The following is a 21,180-nucleotide window of genomic DNA, read 5'->3' as shown; positions in this document are numbered from 1 at the left end:
TGCTGAAATATTAAAAGCAAAAACAAACTGAAGGGAGACTCAAACAAGGGCTTTACCTGCTCTCCATTAAGCGCCTGCACAATGTTGACATCGCCTTCATCGCTGAGTTCAAACAGAATGACTTTGCCTTTGTGTTTGAATCGAGGAGCTCCAGCTACATACACCCTCTTCCAGTCACCAATTATCACAGAGGTCACCGTGTAACCTGGAAACGCGTATGAACACACCTCATTCAGCACTGAAAACCTAATCTAAGGCTCTTTAAGAGTTACATTAATGCTGTATCTTATATTAAACGGAAAGACCAGGAATGTTTACTTTGTTTGAAAAAAGTTGTTATTTGATATTTTATAAACCAATATTTGCCATTCTTTTTAGGAGAGTGGGGACGACTCACACTCTCCAGTATGGTTTAATATGGTCATCTGCGTTTGTAATACCAGGGTAAGTGTGAGCCATTACATGATTGTTTCATCAATGAAGATAGTTTTTTTTTAATTTTTTCTATTTTTTATTCAATACCACACACAGTAAGTGCAAAAACCAAAGCATTCAGTGTCATGTTTGGTGGTATGATGTGTGGTTACCTAAATAAGCAGCATGATTTTTGAGCTCCAGAGGAAACTCGCTTTCAAAGGCCTCTCTGGATGGCACGATTCGCCCATTGGTCCCTTCTTTCAACACACCCCCATCCCAGTCATAGGCCCCCACCATGCCAAACAAAATGCCATCCTGAAGAATGGAGCAGGGAATGAATGATGTGCAGAGATAAAACTCAACTAATTGCTGGCTCACAAAGAATTAAATAAAGTTGGACTTACATCTAGAGTGTGCGTGGAGAAGCCGATCTGAGACATCTCCATGTGGAACGAGCTCTCGTTGTAACCCAGCGTACCTAAAGGAGGAAAACAAGTCATTCCGTGCTCCTTTGCCCATCTCCTCCCTTCCCTTTCCTCTCTCTTTCTGATTGTTGGCATCCTCACTCACACTGAAGACAGACACTGGAGGTGGCAGACATTTCCTTTTTTCCTGTCTCTTCCTCTCAGATTTCCCTGAACATTGAAGGGTGGCATCGCTTTTCATCGTCCTTCCTATCATCTTCCCACAAATACTATGACAGCTGAACATGCCCTTTTTCAGTTTTCACTGCTTTGTTCATCCATGTACATCCTCCCCACACATTTCTTTCCTTATGTAATTTTCTTTGCCAATTAGACAGATAGAAAGCTATCATTTCTTTAATTTCACCACATTTATTCTTCAACACAGTCTGAACTCTCATAGGCAAGTTTTCTGTAAGCAGTCTTCGGGAATAGTTCTCCAGGCTTCTTGAAGGACATTCGGAGCTCTTCTTTGGATGTTTCTGCCTTTTGTTCTGTTCTCTGGCACATTGATCCCACAGTGCTTCACTAATGTTGGAGTTCAGGGCCTCCATTGTATTTTATAGAGGGTCATTGTCACCTGGTCTGCTTTGTACACATAGATGACAATTTGGATGAAAAACTTTCTGATTTCCAACGAGGCTTCAGTGGATCAGGTGGATCTCTCCTGTCCTGTGTCTGGACTTTCAGAAACTGTTCCCTTGCACTGCTTCTTTTGCTCTACACATGTCCAGTTTCCTAAAAACTTTTAAGAACACACTGCACATTATGCTAAGTTTTTTTCTGTATATTCAAAGAAACGGGGAAACATTTTTATGTATTTGTCTGTTGTGTGTAGACACAACACTGGTTCATCCATTCAGTCAGGTACCCTTTTTATGCTTCAGTGTTAACTGGCTTCACAAACAAAACAACTTTCCTCAGGTGCATGGGCAGAACTGAAAATTAGTAAAAAGAGCAGCCAATGTCCAAACAAAAACTTTGAGAGACCTTTGAAAACCCTGAAGAACTATTGCTCAAGACCACTTTAAAAATGTACAAGAAAATGTAAAAGAAAGTCTGAGTGGCCACTCAAGACTTTTTCACAGCACTGTGCAACCATTCAGTCTTTCTTGCTTGTGAGCAACAGCTAGCACATTTTATGCAGCACAACACAGCAGGTAAACTGCTGAAAAACCATGTGGATTGAAAGTCACCTTCAAGAGTGAAGATGCGATCTCCCAGTGCATCAACAATGTCGTTGAGCGCAGCTTCGTCCGTAACATTGAAAAAATATTTGTCATCAGGGTCGCTGGCGATGAACTTGATCTCCTTAATGAAAGTTTCAGGGTCTTGCTGTCTCCGGATGTAATGACCCAGGACCTGAAGAAAGTCAGAAAGGTAAAAGATCACATGGGAAATGAATGAGCACATAACACAAGCTCAGCAAAGTATTGATGAAAGACCACAGATGAAATTCTGATGTATACAAGCAGGTATCAGCGCAATTGCTCATCCATGTTTCTGCTGTGACTATCAGTAAAATCGACTGAGTTTGGAGATGTGCCAGTTTCTGTGTCATTTACCAATAATTAAGTGATACCAAAGTCAACAAATCGAGTGGAATGCATAAGATGGAAGAAAAAGGCAGCCACCAGAGATTTGTAAATGAGGAGCACAGGCCTAGCTGCGAGGTGAAGAGATGACTGATCCAGAGAATATACTGCAGCGGCAAAGGCTTATGGCTTAACGCCTGAAGTACAAATGAGAAAATTCCATAAGAGAAACCAAACCCAAGATCTCCCCCTGTGACTTTAGCTGCCAAGCAAACTAAGGAAATCCTCTGTTTTCAAAGGGCAGGGGTGCAGTGTGTAACATAAAGGCGAGCCTGCGTATAAATATGTACATTATGAACTTGTAGAAGTTGAGAAATTCCACGCAGACTGCCAAATACTGCGAGCTCTCGCATGGGCATAAAAGGGCAACAGGGAAAGAAGAACTGTAAAGTAAATGTAACTCTTCTGATTGGTTTGTTTCCACTTTACAAGCTTCCAAACATACGGTGCTGCCTAAATGCTTTAGCCTCTGGGCTGCACTGATGTAAAAAACACAGTTTTCAGTGACCGGGCGCTTTTTTTGCTCTTGTTTTGAGAGCTCCGACCCCCTTGGCGAGCCATTTTCACTGCGCACACACACGGGCTGCAGCACAGAGAGCAACATGAAAACATGGCTGCTGTTATAAGCAATAATTACCTCTCATCACTTTGACTTTTTTGGGCAAACATTCAAACCACCAAACCCACCCCATTCACTGTCGTTTGCTTCAGCCATTTTTTGTTTGTTTGTTTCAATATTTAAGTCTGTGACTGTGTATAAAATGTCTGCTCTAGCAGCACCTTAAATATCTGTCACTACCTGTTTGATTCCCTCCATGAAACTGTGGTTCACAAAGTATTTTGTTTCTGCAGCATATTTTATTACTTTCTCCAGGTGATTTTTGGAGCCAAAGAGTTTCTGGTATCATAGACACAATAAAATTTCATCTGTACTTCTCAAACCTTTTGTCTTTTTTTAAGAGACATTTTTCTCTATGATTCACACACTTTCCTTAAGTGTGGTAAATGGTCTATATTAAAACTGTTATCCAGAGAAACAGTGGCTGTAATAGCTGCTACTGGATTTTCAGAGTGGCGTTAGTTTGCCCACTAGTTTGGCTGATTAATTATTTTCATTCAAAACTATTGAATGAAAATAATTCATCATTTGCTTTGTGGATGATGAATCCAAACAACTTTCAAGATTCATCAGTATCACCAGAATCAGTTGTGCTTTGAATTTAGTCCTAATTGGGAACTGCTGGTGTCCTAACAGACCAAACCAGGGGTTATGCTGAGTAACGAATCTCCTTGGTGGGCCAAAGAGCCAATGCAGGCTGAGTGTGGATAAGAGGAAAAACATGGATCAAAAAATGTTGAACAAAAAGTATTTTGTTGTAAAATAAATAAGTAAAAAATGTATATGGTGATTCTGTACAGAGCTTTGAATCTTTGTGGAAGATCCAGCTTCTTATCATGTTAAGAAAATAATAATTATCTCAAAGTAACAGATTTCTGTGATTATAGCTCAAACTATTATAAAGAATATTTAACATTTTCCTTTAACAATCACAGAAACGCTACAGACTTATCTGCATGCTCTGATACCACTAAAAGCTGCTAGAAGAACATTTCTATCTTGGCCCACCACTGCTTAATGAACAGACTGAAATTAGTTCCTTAGATGTTTTCCTGTAGCGAAACATTAAAGGAAGCAGATTCAGGGAGACATGGGAGAATATTCACTGATGATGGCTTGATTAAACTGCGGGATTTATTGTTCCAGAGGTAGGGCTTACTCGTTGTTTCAACAGAACAAGTTATTGAAACTGACTCGTACTGTAAATAAGCTTCTCCAGTCAGTGATCAGTTTATCTGATCTTCTCTAATCTACATCTGTTTCCAAAGTGGCCCTTTGCCACTCTTCCTGCATGCTTGGCTCATGTTCTCCTCTTCTGCGGTTCCAGCGGAGCCTTTAGGTTCGTTTGCTTCTCTTGTGGGTAGGGAGGGGTCTGCAACCAGTCCTGCCAACTAGAGTCTGTCTGGCTCTCAAAAACAAACCACGCCACCACTCGGTGTTTTTCTGTGTGTTGAGGGGGTCGGGTGGGGCTGGAAAGGAAGAGTTTTTGTTCCCAGTTGGCTATTTTAGTAGACCCAAGTGGGTCATTTTGTAATTTGGAGTTATTTTGGGGTGGGGTGGTGTTGATATTGTCTGGTTCATTCGGGGTGTATATATTTGCTATACCACTTTCACACAATGTGTGAGGAATGCCAGGGATGCGCTACACATCCTGCATATGGCGTCGATTAGTTGTCTTTTTATTAGTATTGTAGAAAGAATTTCTGAATCAACAATTTGAGCACCACAAAACGCACAAATTGTCAAATAAACCCCCAAAGATTATCGTTCTGCTGAGCTTGGACAACATGCACTCACAGCGATGGCGTATCGGGTGATGTTTCTTTCTTCGCACTTCTCCAGAGCACCTTCTAGTTCATCGCCATCGTGGGACTCTCCATCTGTGACTACGATCATCACCTTGGTGGCACCCTCCCTCGCTCCACGCTCAGGACTGAAAGCCTCTGTGCTACAAAGAATGAGAGAGAGACATATAAAGCTTTAAAAAAATATACGTCAGTTGGTCCTGCAGATCTTGTGAAACAGAATCAGATCTTAGACGTGGAGAACGAAAGAAAAACGGAGTCAAAGTGTAGCTAGGAAATGGATGAAAGGGAGGCTACCAGTGAGTATCAAGTAATTTAAATAGACATCCTCTGTAAGATAACACACAACATTAATCCTTTCTCTGAGAAAAAGAAAAAGCTAGTAAAACACGGAGTTTGAGTTGCTTTCATCGAGCGCGATATAAGTGGCCCAAGTCACAGCTGGACCTTTCCACAACTTTATTAGTCCAACTTGACACACATGCATCAGCTGCCAGTTGACTCCAACCAGTCACTGCGTGCAGTGTGGATGTGTCACTGCACACAAGAACCACATTTGTGCATTCCAGTCCAGCTGTGCTATGACACACAGACGAAAACTTGACAAACACACAAACAGACCCGAGCTGCACCCCCCCATTTGTCTGGAGGAAACCTGTTCTCAGTGGGAGCTGATTCAAGCACTGAATAGGGTTGGTAAGCCTCACACACACACACACACACACACACACACACACACACACACACACACACACACACACACACACACACACACACACACACACAGAGTGAATGAGGCAGAGAAGTCACTGCTAGTGAACTCAGTCATTTTCAGGCCTAACTCCAGCCCATGACTAAATATAACGTTGTGGTCAGCCGCAAGAAACTCTGAGTTAAAAACAACAGTTTCCCCTATGCAGTCTGCAAATTACATAGGGTGCAGAGTAGGAGAGGAGAAAGAAAGGAGAGGAGTTAAAAGAAAAGGAACAAATGAACGAGAAAAGTCACATTAAGATGAGGGAATAAAGCAACAAACAGAAAAACTACAAACACACGAATGGAGAATAATGACAATAATGGTACTATAATGCAAACTATAAGTTTTCATTATAAGAACAAGAAGAATAAAGACAGTAAAATTACATCAAACATTATGAGTGCAAAACCCACTTCGTTGTGCTTATCGTTAAAATTTAGTGAATTATACAGCAGAACAAATGTGATGGGAAAGATTGAAAAGAACGACAGAAGAGTGGGGGGCAGTGGTGGAGACAAGATTGGGGAAAATGAGGATACAAGAGACACAAAAACAGGCAAGAAACAAAGGAAAAATAAAAGGAAAAGCAAGAAACAGATGAGAAAGAAGGACAGGGAGATGAAAGAGCAGAGAAAGTGATGGGAGCTAATTCCGGAGGCCTGGCTGTATTTACTAGCCATTTTATGGAGTCATAGCAGTGTGGTAATGACACAGCACAGCGGTTTGTGTGTGTGTACTTTAGTTGTTTTTCTGCGTGTGTGTGTAGAAGGGAATGGTGTGCGTCTCAGACGGGTGGAGCGATAAAAAAAATTAGTGGCAAATCCAATTCTAGATGGGTTACTTCATGTTAATGAAGCAGTCATCTAGTCTGCAATCAAATTGTACTCTAGTCTGGTACTAGTCTCATTTCATTATGCAAGGAAATACAAAACAATCAAGTTTTAGGTAAAGTGTGTAACTACACTATACAAGTGGCAGTCAGATTCAGGTCAAGTCCTTGACTTTCCTCCCACAGACAAAAAATGTTCCTCATGCGAGCCGTTATTGTGAGCTATGTTTATGATTTAAAGTTAAAGTACTTCTAGCAGAGTGAAGAAGCACATGCATAATGTTTGGTGGTGTCATTATTGTGATACGGGATGGAATCTGCAAATGTTGTCATCTTTGTGCCTAAAAATCGAGAGTAAAAACCAAAGCAATCAATGGGTGAAACTTCCAGACAGTCACAGCTGAAACACAGAGTGAGGCTGAGTGACTCCTGGCTGCAAAAAGAAGTAAGATTGTGTTGAACTCTATGAATAAACTACCCTACTCCTCACTGAATTTAATACCTCACTAAAGTTTTTATAAGAAGTTTATGACCTCGATTCCCAGTTTCAGTTCTTTTTTAACATAACATGATGTTCATTTGGTGATTCATTCTCCTATTTAGAGTCCAACAGATAATAAAGCAGAGAATGCTTTGGGATGGGTCTATTTATTGATAAGTTGTTACTCTATGAGAGTGCAGTGTCTCCAGAATCTGAAGAAATCTCTGTGTGCAAGGGACAAGGCTGAAAATCAGAACAGGACCCCTGTGATGCCTCAGGCAGCACTGCATTAAAAGATTCTGTCTGTTCTGTGATCAGACAAATCCAAATGTGAAATCTGACAGTGAGAGGGTCCATCAAACATGTCATCTCTGATGATATTGGGTTGGATGAGTATCTATTGCATTGGCAGCTTGCACATCTGAAAAGATAACATCAGTGCTTAAAGCTATAGTGATGGACGCAGACTTAACTTAAACTTAGAAAAACCTAAGCTTAGAAAAACACATTAAGACAATAACAAAGTCAGCTAACTATCATCTCAAGAATATTTCAAGAATAAAAGATCTGATGTCTCTACAGGACCTGGAAAAACTAGTCCATGCATTCATCTTTAGTAGGCTTGATTACTGTAACAGCATCTTTACAGGTCCACCTAAAAAAAAAATCAGTCAGACAACTACAGCTCATTCAGAACTAAGACCAAAAATGTGGACCACATCAGTCCAGCTCTGAGGCCTTTACACTGGCTGCCTGTCCGTCAGAGGATAGACTTTAAAGTTCTGATGCTGGTCTATAAAGCTCTGAATGGTTTAGGACCAAAATACATCAGTGACCTCCTGGCCCAGTATGAACCTTCCAGATCCCTCATGGATATCTGGATCCTGTTTTTTATCCGTTCCCAGAGTCAGAACCAGACTCAGAGAAGCTGCATTCAGCTTTTATGCTCCTTATATCTGGAACAAACTCCCAGAAAGCCTCAGATCAGCTGAAACACTCAGTTCATTTAAATCCAGGTTGAAGACTCACCTGTTCTCAGCTACATTTGAATAAAGCCTTTGCCTATATAACGCTTTCTTTCTTTCTTTCTTTTTTTTTTTTGAGGGAAGGCTTCGCATATTTCAGCAAGACAATGATAAACTCCATACTGCAGCTACTAGACAGCAAGACTTCAAAGTAAGAGTTCAGGCACAGAGCTGGCCTCGTTTTTCCTCAAATTAAATATATTTTCTCAGTTTGAATATTTGATACCTTTTCTATGTTCTCTTGTCAATAAAATGTGGATTTTTGAGATTTACAAATGATTGCATTCTGTTGTCAGCAACCCAACTTTTTTGAAAAAAAAAAAAAAAGTCAACAATTGAAAGCAGGGGTTCCACAAACCAACAGATAATGTAACAGCAGGTGAGATACTACCCATCATTTGGCTCCTAATGCAGACTGTGTTTTGTGGAAACACTGCTATGTTTTGTTTCATGGGTCGTGTCACATGATAGCAGATGATAGCTGATATGATTTTTTTAGTTGGAGGACTTACTGAAGCATTTCTGTCCTACGTTTGCCTTGAATTTGGCCACCAATAAGTCCTTCTCTGTGATTAGTTTTCACTAACACTAGCTAGCTTAGCTCAAAAAATCCCTTTAATTGTGGGGGTTTCTTTGTGCATTTTCCCACAGCTGTACTTTTATAGCATGCTTATCAAGTTACGCACAGTAGATCTGGTCGGATTATTTCTACCAAATTAGGTGTGAAATGTTAATCATTTGAATAAACCATCATTCCTTCTTTCCAGTAGTCCCAAATAGTTCTCCTCCTCAAATAGTTAGCTCTCAAATATGCCAAGCCTCAGAGCAGTCAACTTCAAGTCAAATCGAAATTCCTGATTTTTATGGCATTAATGTGAATAAAGTCTAAGATCAGTTTAAATCTGCACCGACCGCTCTCCCAGGAACTCGAAATCTTCTGTTGTTCTTTCGGGAGCTATTTTAGCTAAGTGCTTCATTTTAGGGTAGGTTTCTCATAAGGAGATGGTTGGGGTAAAGGCTGAAAGTTAAACACACAGTGAAGAAGGTTAACGTTGAGGTCAGGAGGTCAGGGAACAAATGCTGTAACTGTCAAGTCTTGAAAGAATAGTTAAAAGGCATCGTTCGTGAATTTAACAAGTTATACATGAGTCCTCATTATGTGTGTGTACGTGCGCACGTGCATGCTGTACGTGTCTCTGTGTGTATTTTTACAGCTGTAGCAGAACTACTTGGCTGACCAGTCTGGGTCAGGTCATGCCACACCTGCAGCTGTGCTGAGCCAGCAGCCGGCTAGCCCAGCTCAGCTAATCTCGTTGTTTTTCTTACCCCGTCACTTTCCTGCCAGTGCCAGGGCTGCTATCTGTCCATCTGTGCATGAGTATGTGAGAGTGGAAGTAGATATGTTTATGAGAGTTAGTTTAGAAGTTATCTTTTGATAGTCCCGCCTCTTAATGTCAAGTTAATGCCTATATTTTACTTGTTTACACTTAGACACACATATACAGCATATAACTTAGCCCAACCATCACATTGGGCAGGGAGCGAAGATGACAGTTACAGTGAAAGCAAAAACTGGATTTCCAATCGCTGGCGTTTTAAAGTAAAAAGCTTTAAGACCTTATACTGGTTTCCAGGGACTGCTTTTCCACTATCGTTTACATGTCCAACTTTTACCTTTAAATGTACCAGAAAACAGGAACCCTCCAATTACCTGTGTGAACGTGTGTGCGTGCTCAGAGACACACATACCAAAATAACAGTCACGGCCACACATCAGGTCTGGGTGTGGTGCTCTATGTGGGTATGACTTTAATAAAGGAGGAATTTTGTTTTGAAAAGAAAGATTTTTCACTGACCTGCCAACTTCTTTACACTTGGGTTACCAGCGTTAAAGCCCCCCAACATACCTCTACAAAGTGATGGATGTGTGGAGGAACTGGGTGACAGTGCAGCCATGAGGAAGTTATAGAAGACTGCCTCAAAGGTCCCTTATGCATTTTATCTGGATTTGATCTTGCACACTGTACTGAACCGCCACTTATTTCCTTATATATTTTTTATTTTAATTTTGAAGGGGTCTTAAGCAAAGGTCTTTCAATGTTTTTCACTGGTTGATCTTTGAGTCATTTTCAGTCCTTGTACCTGTTCATTTTCAGAGGATTTTGTTTTTTGTTAAATCGCTTAACACTGACTTATGACTTTTACCCTTCAAACAATCAAACAAACAATTTAGCAATTTACCTCGAGGGCCGGTGTCCTGCAGGGTTTAGATCTCACCCTGGGCCAACACACCTGAATTAAATGATTATTTCATTACCAGGCCTCTAGAGAACTTCAAGACATGTTGAGGAGGTTATTTAGCCATTTAAATCAGCTGTGATGGATGAAGGACTCATCCAAAACCTGCCCTTGAGGCCTGGAGTTGGACACCCCTGGACACTGAGTGGAGCCTCCGTCGAGGTTTGGAACTGCATTTCAGCTAGTTATGTTGGAGATGCAATACCATCTGGAAACCAGCTACTTCTGAAATTGTTGTTGGGCACTAAGCGTTTATGTATAGGGAGTGTAGAGTGGTTTGTTTCAGCTTTTTTGCTTACAACAGCTGCCTGAAATCAGTGAGAATGAACTCAAGAAGTAAACCTGTCCGAACTAAAACTATTGGCTGAAAGATACTTGTGTGGTGTGCTGCCACTACCGCTGACTAATTTTGAACAGAAACAGATCATACATTATGAGAAATCGAATAGTTTTCCATAAATTAAACATGGAGCATATTGTTAGAAAGGAAATTAGAGAAGAAGAAAACAGATCTGATTGCCATTATAACTGAAAATTATACAGTGATCTATTTATAAGCACCAACTATTGTTACAAACAAAAACCAAAGCGTCACATAGATTCCAGTTAACCTGCCAAATCTACAGCATGCTTTAGAATGAGAAAAATCATCCCCGACTAGTAAACTGCCATGCCTACCAGGCTGTTTCAATCGCATATGCCGTGCGCGTCTCCCGTCCCTCCTGTCGGCTGATGTTCTTGGCGGCCTCCACTACCTCCTGTGTGGTCTGGTAGTCCTTCAGAGACCACTCGTGAACAGCTACCTCACCATACTGCAGAATACCAACCTAAATATGGACACGCGAGGGCAAACACACGTACAGAAACACACAAGCATTTCAACAATGCCACATGTTATTGGTTGCGCCGGCACATAATTGTGGAAAGCAACATCTGAGACTTTTGTTTCTGGGTTGAACTATCTCCTTAAGTACCAGTCCTGTTCTTAAAGCAAACAGTGCACTTGGGGGATTTCTGAATTCATTCAAAAACCAGAGGTATTTCCTCTTCACCTCACATTGCCTGCTACCCCTTACCCCCCACCTCCCCTTTTCATTACTCAGTTCTCCTTTCACTCTTCTAGTTGCTTTGCTTTGAATAATGTCACTAGAAACCTCACTTCCCCTCCCCAACTCATGCAGACACACACACACACACACACACACACACACACACACACACACACACACACACACACACACACACACACACCATCACCAAAACCCCCAGCTCCCATTCCCCTTCAACCTCAAGTGAGCTGGGCTCATGTCCCTTTACATTACTCCAACTATTCTTCTGGACATATTTGCCAAACTGGTTCCTAATACGTCCCTGTCAGCATGTTTTCATTCAAGGGACTAGCTTGTCTTACTGCTCTGGGCTGCAGCTAAGGGGTTCCAGATATTTAAGTGGGAGACTCACTCAAATTTAAACCCACAAGTTTCCATTACTAGTGTAAATAATATTTATCGGCTGTGCAAATACACACTGAATTGGAGTTTTACCTGCATCTGGTCTGAGCTGATGTGGAACTTGCTGAGGATGTTACTGAGGAAGTTTTGGACCTCGTACCAGGGGTAGATGCTGTTGGAGCCATCCAGCACGATCACGATGTCCATGTACGTCGAGCACCCTGCCAGATATGGACATTTAGAAATGTTTGGTTGATTGAAGCAGGTCTGCAACATGTTTCTTTGCCGCACTTTGTGGGTTTTTTGTGTTTGTGAGTGTGTTTGTGTAAGTATAGTTACTTTGTGCTGTTGGAGCGATTGTCTCTCTTGGTTCTAGGTCATCGCTGACTGAGGCACAGATGCCAGTGCTGAACATAGATGTACCACACTCTTGTGACCACAGTGGAGCACATGCCTGCAAAACAGATGCACACACACACACACACACACACACACACACACACACACACACACACACACACACACACACACACACACACACACACAAGCATCTGTTTTACAGGTGAATTTCACAAGTAGCTGTAATTAATTTGAACAGAGTTTATTCTTTTCCACTGTTTGTTTTACGTGCACAAGATGTGTATCAAAGAGTTTAAAACATGGAAATGTGCACACAAACATACCCACAAACACACACAAAAACGCACAAAATGATAACAATTAAATCAGGGCAGATAGGGAACAAAAAGAAAACAAGTCACAAGCGGGAATAAGTCATGGAAAAACTACAATAGTGTGGTTTGGAGGACAGGAGAAGGAAGGAGACTATTGTCGACATGCTGGCAGTCACAGTTGTCATGAGCGGTTTCACAGAGCTGGAGCACAAGACCAGTATGAGCGATTTAAACTTGATTGTGCTAAATGTAGGGAGGGTGAGTAAGGAGGTTGGGGAGGGGGCACCCTATAAAAAATATTTCTGCCTTCAAAGCGCGCCATTTATTTGGCTTTCCATACCAAGAGGAAAGAACAGGGGCGAGTGCAGAGACAAGAGATAAAAAAGAAGCTAGCAGAAAGACAAAAGAAGGAGACTGAAAGTGGGGTGAAGTGGGGGTAGAATGAGAGAAAGAGAAACATCCTGGTTTTTCTTGCCCTGTCATTATGGAAGGGTTTCTCCTCAGGCACACAGACAGGCAGAGAAGAAAGGATGGAGAGAGAGGGATGGGAGGAAACGATGGAGGGAGAAGATGGAGAAAAGCGAAAGAGGTGCTATGGCTTTTGGTAGGTCTGTCATTAACAAAGGGCCGGAGACGCATTCCGATCCTGTTATAGACCTGACCACTGGGGTTAAGATAAACACACACACACATGCCCGCACACATGCCTGTGCACACGCGCACACAAAAAACCCGCCCAAGCTGGCTAGCGTTTTTTGAACTGTACACGACTCCACGCCCGAAGAAGCAGTAAAAAACCTGGCAGACACCAAAACACGCAAGCACACTTGCCCAACATACACACAGAGTTACACAAAGAAGGCATGTAACACAAACTGCTGTCTCCTCGCTAAGGCAATAAGTGTGTGGGTCTGCAAGCCAGAAGCCTCAGAAGTGCAGAAATTAGGATTTCAAGAAGTTTGTCTAAAAGCTAAAGTCTTAAACCTAAACTCGAGTTAGATTCTGTCCATAAACGTTGCTTTGCACTTGACTTCATCAGCTTGACTTTGAATCATTCATGTCTGGTTATTGTGTCAGTAACTACAAGCTCTGTAAGTTCTCACATTAATTAGAGTCATGGTAAAAAGAAAATACACCCTCCTTAAATTCTAAGGTTTTACCTATCAGGACATAAAATAAATTATGTGGTCCTCACGAGGTTCGATTAAACTATTTAAATACAACCTACACTGACAACCAGCCCACTGACATACTGCAGTTATTGACTATTGACCAGTGGCTCCAAAACAAGATCAAATCATGACCTCTCCTCCACTGTGCTTGACAGTATGTCTGAGGTGTTTGCGCTGATATGCTGTGCTTGGTTTTCACCAAACATGCTGCTGAGACTTATGACCAAACAGTTCCACTTTGATCTCATCTGTTAAATAGACATTACTCTAGAAGTCTTGTGGTTAGCTACTTTACTGTGTAACACGCTGATTGAGGCCTGTACTGTCTGAGATGTGGCGCTGGGGTTTTTTGCAGTTTCTCTGAGCATTGTAGAGTTTGACTTTGAAGTGAATTTTCTGTGACTTGCACTCCTGGGAAGATTGGTAACTGTCTTGAATGTTTTCCACTTGTTTGGAAATGGGTTTAAAACACCTTCCCACACTATGTAAATGTGCAAATTGTTATGGTTCAAAATATTGGGGATGGAGACAAGAGAAAAACCACAATAACAACACTGGTCCGGCCGGGTTAAGTCAAACGATGATTTTAATAGTCACACGCGTGGGAGATGGACACTGTATGCAGACAGCCTCAGATCTCAAAATGGTGGAGCATTGCTCAAACTCTTATAGCCTCTGGTGCCTCCACCTTATCATAAAAAGCCTAAACATTCACATTCTTTCTCTCACACAGCGCCTAAGCTACGACCTTGGCTCCCTGTTTATCTGCTCCTGCTGAGTTGGGGCAGAAAACTCCAGCATGTTCTGTTCTCTTCTAATCAGACAAATAAGGTGATGACTTTCTGCAAACAGTATTTTCTTATAACTCAGCAGCATAATGCATCATAAAACAATATCATTCATTCACAATAAATCAGCAGTCTAATGTAATGCAAATCAGTTTAACTAATGCAATAGTTATCAGCTTCTTCTAATTCAGGAGAATAATGCAAACTAAAACTACATAATAATTCACAATCTTTAGTTAGGGGTATAACATGGCATAAAATACTATTATAATCTAACAAAATGCATGTCCAAAATTAAAGAAAAGAAAGAGGAGGATCAGTGAACCGCTTGTGGTCAAATCTAAATTCAACTAAAAACACTCGAAGGGAGCGAATTCATCAGAATTCTGTTGAACAAACTCAACCTGGTCTGACCACATCCCTTCAGGCTCCCACCCATCAACCCACTGCCCATGTAGGAAAAATAAAAAGCCCCGTTTTCCAGTGTTGATGCCACATACCAGGAAGCCATCAGGTGAAGTTGGTGTGAGGGTCATTCCCAAGTGAGAATTCCTCAGATTTTTAGAAACGTTCTGGAGAGCCGTCTCACCTGAGCGACACAAACATCTTAGCTTTGAAGTAACAAATCCAAACATGAATTGAGGATTTTTTTTCCTGCATATTTTCTTCAACTCATAGTTTCTCTCACCTAGATTCACTTTATTGCAGCTTGAGTTCTTCTCCCGTCCCACGCTGCATTTGTACACATCTCCTTTCCTGTTGTTGGGCGGCCCGTCCCAGGGAGCACCAACCAGCATCCTTTACGGAGTAATTCATTCATCATCAAAATGTCATCCATCGCCCGCTTTGTGTACATGTTATGACAGTTTATTTATGACTGTGTGGTTCCATTAGATTATATTTGACTGTCTCCCTCACAGACTTACGATTTCTCTCCATCTGCTTCATGCTGCAAGACGGAGAAGCCGAACAGCGCGTCCTCTGGACCGGTGAATATTCGCGGGTGCTTTACATCTATGTTGAAACACTGACAAAGCTCTGGAAGACATGACAAAGAACATTTTAAACACCGATGACAAAAACAGACAACAAAACAGTGCTCACTTAACTGAATTTTGTTCAATTAAATAATACAACCACAAAAAAAGTGGCATGCTCCAATAAATCAACTGAATCAAGCTGAAAAAAAACAACAAAAAAACACTTTAATGGATAACATTAAAACTACAAACAGATAATGCTAATCCTCTTGTTCAGAGTCATTGGGGACAAGGCATTGCTAACAAAATCCCCATGAAATGTTGCAGATCCCAGTCTGATTGAGCAGCAACAGGACTGCCAGCTGCCAATATCTGGGTACCAGACACCACAGGACAAGATCGAATGTTACAGCCCCAGTAAAACTTCTTCTGGCAGGAGGAAACCCCTCTACCCTACATTTTCCTGTGTCATGTGTTATGGCTGAGTGATGTGTATAAAGCGTGGAAGATGGGTTTTTTCTCTTAAAGATTCACGTAAAAAAATTATAGGGGGGAAGCTGTGCATTCAAAGAAAAGTTTGAAGTTTAGATTTTAAATATTAAACTAACCCGTTAGTTAGGTGGTTGATTTAGTATACAAACTGTAACTGGGGAAAATGCTGGAATTGTAATGGTATTAAAACCATAACTTTTAAAGCATCCATCCATCCTCTTCCACTTGGAGCTGTAGCGTATCACTGTTATAGGGTGAGAGGTGGGGTACAGCCAATCTGTTGCAGGGCTAACACAATGGACAGGCAGCTATTCATGCTCACTTTCACCTTTTTAGCCAATTTGGAATAATCAGTTGCTCTTAAAGCCTGGCGTGCATGTTGGACTGTGGGAGAAAGCTGGAGTACCCAGAGAGTACCCCCACAGACACAAGGAGAACATTCAAACTCCTGGCCTGGATTCAAACCCACAACCTTATCGACATGGTAGTACAAATATAAATCATTCCATCTACCTCTCCAACTTATGCTTTTTTATTTATTCATCTGTTCATGGAGCACTAAAGTTAATGCACTTACATAAACTTTATTCATAAGCTGTCAAAGGCCAGTGAAAAACTTGGACAACTATGTGCACTATGTGTAGTTAGAGCTACAGTGAAGAGTAAGATTATTATTTCATGTCTTGGCCTTGGAGAAGAGAATTAGAGGGGACAGGGGGTGGCGGGTAGGGGGTGTCAAAAAGATGGATAAACAAAGTGACCAAAGGCCGTCTCTGAGGAAAAAGAGAGTTCAGTCTAAGGGGAAAGAGGGAGACGAGAGAGAAGAGAAGAAGCAAAGCAAGGAAGGGTGTGGGTTAGAAAAACTCTTAAATATAGTGAGCTCCCTGTTATGACACACAAGCTGCCCTTCATACTTACAGGGAGAAGCGAGGGAGACACAGTGAGATGGTAGCTCACTGACTTGTTTACATCTGTAAGTAAGCTGAAGCATGTTTGAGCTGCTCGGTGCTGATGATCAGAGCTAAACTAAATGAATAAAGATTTAGGAGTCAAACAGCTTGAAAATAAATAACACGGATGTTTCAGCATCCATTTGAACCTTTTTAAAAGGGAAACATTAAAAAAGATCAAACTAGGTGCAGCAGAAAAACAGACCCTGGACTGTTAATTCGTACACATTTATTCCTCATAAGCACCTGACACATAAGTGACCCACAGCTAATCGACTTGCAGTCTGGGGACCCGGGTGTGTTATGCTAGGTGCAGCAAATGTAGATGAGATGAAGAAGAGACCACAGAGCTCATAGCTCACTTCTAGCACCACACCCTCACATTGTTTTTCAGTGTCAGACTTGTAATCTTCAATGCCAACAGATGCCAGCATAAGCACTGTGATGGAGGAAGGACTCGCATCTTCTACTTAAATACAGCTACTTATACTTTTTATTAGTCCTTTATTTATCTAGGTAAATAATCTCATTGAGATTAAAAATCTCATTTCCAAGAGAGACCTCATGGCAGCAGAAGTCTATACACTGCAGTCTATACACTGTAGTCTACACTTATACTACGGTGTAAACACAACGTCCTGCATTGAAAATGTAAAAACATTTTTAAAGCAAATTATTTAAAATGGAAAGATCGCATCTTGGGATTTTTATACTACCCTGGTTCAAAAAGAGAAAGCACACACGTCGTTTTAGGATGCTATTAAATAGCTTAATTAAATAAAACAAAGAAACCAAAGATTAGTAGGAGTGGTTGTCAGCAGATTAGTGTATATGCAGGGTAAGTGTACGAGTGAGTGCAAGAGAGGAGCAGAAAAAAAGCCCCCACGAAGGTCTGGCAGGGCTGCTTTAGACGGCCCCGAGCCTGCTCAGGTATGTTACATCCCAAATTAGGTCTGCTCCATCCACCAGTTACCCGGAAGAGATAGACAAAGGCAACAAAGAAAACAAGGTCAGCCCTGTGGCCGTCACAGTAGAAGCAGAATTTAGCTGTTGTGAGCAATTTCATGTCCAACTGCAAGTTATATTTGTTTCATTCATAACAGAACAGCCAGTATCATCATTTACTGCAAGTATTGAGTATCTAGCTGTCACATAGTGAGGGAGAAAGGGCAACGGTTACCTTTGAGATGTAGTGGAGGACAGGAAGTACTGGAGAAGTCATGAAAAAACTCACAAATGCCTAAATTTGTGTTTAAATGGTGGAAGCCAGGCTTTCTGCACTTTTCTTCATTCAGCCTGTGTTTAGTGGTGACTCGAACAAAATTCTGTCACGGATCCAAATTTTGGTGACTCTTAAGTTACACTGTGCAAGGAGTATTTAAGTTGTAGCTGAGGTAATGCTTTAGTGAGGTTGGTGTATTTTTTTGGGTTTCTGTCAACTTGAAATTAGAGCCTGGTCCCTTAACTTGGTATTTTTAAAGCACCCAAGTTAAGCTTCACGTATTATGCTTTGTGTTGGGTTGATCTGGTTGACTTATTATTTAATAATTCAATCATGCATTACCAATCGACGTAATATAACTAAGCTGTTCCAGCATTTCTCTTTTTTCAGTGTACATACAGGTGACATATATACGCTGAACGTGACATGTGAACCAATCCAATTTATCTGAGATTTATCTGATTTTGGCTTCATCTTTTGCATTTCAAGCTACATGTAACAGATAGCAGGTTATTTCCAAACACCCATAAATAGACTGAGTATGTAATGGACAATACAAGTTAAAGAAAATGTTGTCAAGCAAACATTTAAGCAGATATATATGTATTTCCTGTTTCCACTGAAGTGGTTGAAAGTAGCTTATAGGATATGAGCCAGCTGGTATTTCTTGCCTACACAGTTCCCCATAGATTAAAGAGAGTCATCGTGTATTATTTTCAGTTCAGACTGAGACAGCTCTGCAGCTCTCAACAGTCGGTATTTAACTTGTCCCACTTGTGTGTCTACTGTATGTTATTTGTAGGGTGTGTTGGATGTGGTTGCTAAAATGGGCTTTCAGAATGGCTTCAGTTTACTGAGCAGTTTAGCAACATCTACAGTTCCTTCCTAACAGTTCTGTAACTTCTCCAGTACTCCCAGACTGGGAAGCAGACCAAAACACTGGTGGCATGATTATGAAACAGCTGCTTACACACTTGTGTCCAGGTACTTTCCCACAACTAAACACAGACAGTCACAATTCTGTGCAAAAGTCTTGCCTCACTCCTCAATTATTTATACTTTGCTTCTAAGGAGCCACAGTTTCCTAAAGTTTTTAAAATGGTGTTGAGCAATAGTTCTCCGAGCTTTCTGAAGGTCTTTCAAAGTTTTTCTTTGGACATTGGCTGCTTTTTCACTCATTTTTAGTCAGGTTCTTGTCTCTAACAATTTTTTCAGAAGAATATTTGTTTGTTTGCTTTTAAAACACTTGACACTGACCTATAAATCATTCAGGTTAACCCAAAGGATAAACCAGTGTTGTCTCAACACATAACGGACAATTTAGCAAAGCACTCATGTTAAACTGTATCTTTAGGCACTTTATTGCAAAGAGTCTGTATGAACAAGCATTATTTGTTTCCATTTTTTTACTCGAATCAATGAAAAATGTAAGATAAGCCAGGTCTGACGGGCATAAAATGATATTTTTGTACCAGCAAAATGATTCCCGAGTGCTATTAGCTCAAAACTTGTTTTTGTGTCAGCGTAGTGTCATAGTGCCACAGCATTATCTTAAAGCCAGCAAAGACACATGACTGAAGCCTCATCAGAGTTGGTCTCAGTTGAAGACACGTCTGCGTTTTACCAAATTACACAAGAAATGGAAGAAAAATCAGTGGCAACAGGTCTGATGGAGTGATCATCCAAATTTGAAATTTATTGTTAAAATTCTCATCAGTGTGTATGGAGAAGGTCAGAGGCGAGGTTTTTGCATTTGCCGCATTTCAGAGAGTAGGGCTGGAGATCTTGAAACTGATGAAATTATGAACACAGAAAAGTACCATCAGATTTTTATCCACCACACATTACCATCTGGAAAGCATCTGATAGACAGAAGCCTGATTTTCCAGCATGAAAATGATCCCAATCACATTGTCAATGCAGTAAAAGCATACCTGGATAGAAAACCTCATAAAGGAGCACTGTGAGTCATGGACTGGCCTCCCCAGAGCCCAGACCTCAACATCAGTGAAGCAGTGATCATCTTGATGGAAAACAGAACAAAAGCTTTGAATGACATGAAAGCTGCCTGAGAGAGCGCAGGCTGTGGAAACAATAAAGGTGGTCATATCAAATATTGACCTTCAAACTCATTAGAATTTGACAAACTTCATTTGTGCCTTACACACTGTATTTCCATGTATTCTTGCACATATTTCAATAAATCGCTGCACGTATTTCTCAGTTTCCCAGCAAAATATAAAGAAACAAGGGGTGAATCAAGACTTTTGCACAGGATTGTACCTCCGCCAAGCCAATCAGATTGGGATTCCACTTGGTTTAGAGAATGAAACTAGATATGTTCAGTGTTTCTTTTCCGTCCCTGCTCATGCTTTTCTTACACACTGTAGTTTCTTCTACCTGCTTCTTCACTTTTCTCTACAGATTGTCTTTCTTGTAACATGACTGCATTGTCACACACATTTTGTCTGGTTTTATCTACATAGACGTACTCACCACATACACCTACAAAGATGGAGGCTTTCAGACATGGCAACAGCAGATATTCTGGTGTAGATTAAGTTATGTCAATAAATTATTACACGCAGAGACTTTTTGTCTGTCACCACTTTGAGTTTGACTTTATTGGTTGTAACTTACCTTGACAACAACTGGATGAGAACAGCAGTGACGCAGTGGTTAACCTGTCACCTCACAGTAAGAAGGGTTCGGGTTCAAACCTGCTGCCAACGGGTTCCCTTGATTTTATCATTTGAATGTTCTTCTTGTAGCTTTCTGGGCTCCCTCCAATGTCCATGAAAGCTAAATTGTTTGTGTTTTCTAAACTGGCCATAAACTACATTAGCCCTGTGATTGATTCTGACCCTAGAATAGCCATGAGGGGAAGATAAATGTGGTTGTAAAAAGACTCCTGACTTGGCCTTTGCAAGCACTTTGCTGCTGAGCTTATAGTCTCACTCTTTTTCTCTTTTTTTAAATATAAAATGATGGGCATTTTACAAAAGTTGGTCATACTATGGTTCACTAAGCAGGTTTCTGTTGATTAAAAGATGGAGGGAAGGTGAGATGAGACAATTCACCAACATGACCCTAACATAGGTAACACAAACCTAACCTGCTGAGCTCACTGTACCACAAAAAATTCAGAGACTTATACTGGA

The 21,180-nt window shown here is 40.9% G+C and overlaps 1 protein-coding gene across 1 annotated transcript in view; it reads right to left on the bottom strand.

Moving 5' to 3' along the window:
* itga10 (integrin, alpha 10) overlaps nucleotides 1–21,180 on the bottom strand; it is a 31,057-nt gene that overhangs the window by 5,657 nt on the left and 4,220 nt on the right. Inside the window, exons 2-12 of the mRNA XM_086311688.1 lie at nucleotides 15,302–15,413; nucleotides 15,064–15,173; nucleotides 14,876–14,964; nucleotides 12,081–12,195; nucleotides 11,835–11,962; nucleotides 10,969–11,117; nucleotides 4,893–5,043; nucleotides 2,078–2,243; nucleotides 822–895; nucleotides 588–732; nucleotides 57–205 (exon numbers count right to left, since the gene is read on the bottom strand). Of these exons, the coding sequence (XP_086167814.1) occupies nucleotides 57–205; nucleotides 588–732; nucleotides 822–895; nucleotides 2,078–2,243; nucleotides 4,893–5,043; nucleotides 10,969–11,117; nucleotides 11,835–11,962; nucleotides 12,081–12,195; nucleotides 14,876–14,964; nucleotides 15,064–15,173; nucleotides 15,302–15,413 (1,388 nt within the window). The remainder of the gene's footprint in view (nucleotides 1–56; nucleotides 206–587; nucleotides 733–821; nucleotides 896–2,077; nucleotides 2,244–4,892; nucleotides 5,044–10,968; nucleotides 11,118–11,834; nucleotides 11,963–12,080; nucleotides 12,196–14,875; nucleotides 14,965–15,063; nucleotides 15,174–15,301; nucleotides 15,414–21,180) is intronic.

This window comes from Aulonocara sp. 'chitande type north' Nkhata Bay, linkage group LG11, assembly GCF_057382095.1.
Source record: "Aulonocara sp. 'chitande type north' Nkhata Bay isolate Kocher_YH1m ecotype deep benthic linkage group LG11, A_spYH_male_GT1.1, whole genome shotgun sequence".
Lineage (NCBI taxonomy): Eukaryota > Metazoa > Chordata > Actinopteri > Cichliformes > Cichlidae > Aulonocara > Aulonocara sp. 'chitande type north' Nkhata Bay.
This window is presented reverse-complemented; position numbering and strand designations above follow the sequence as displayed.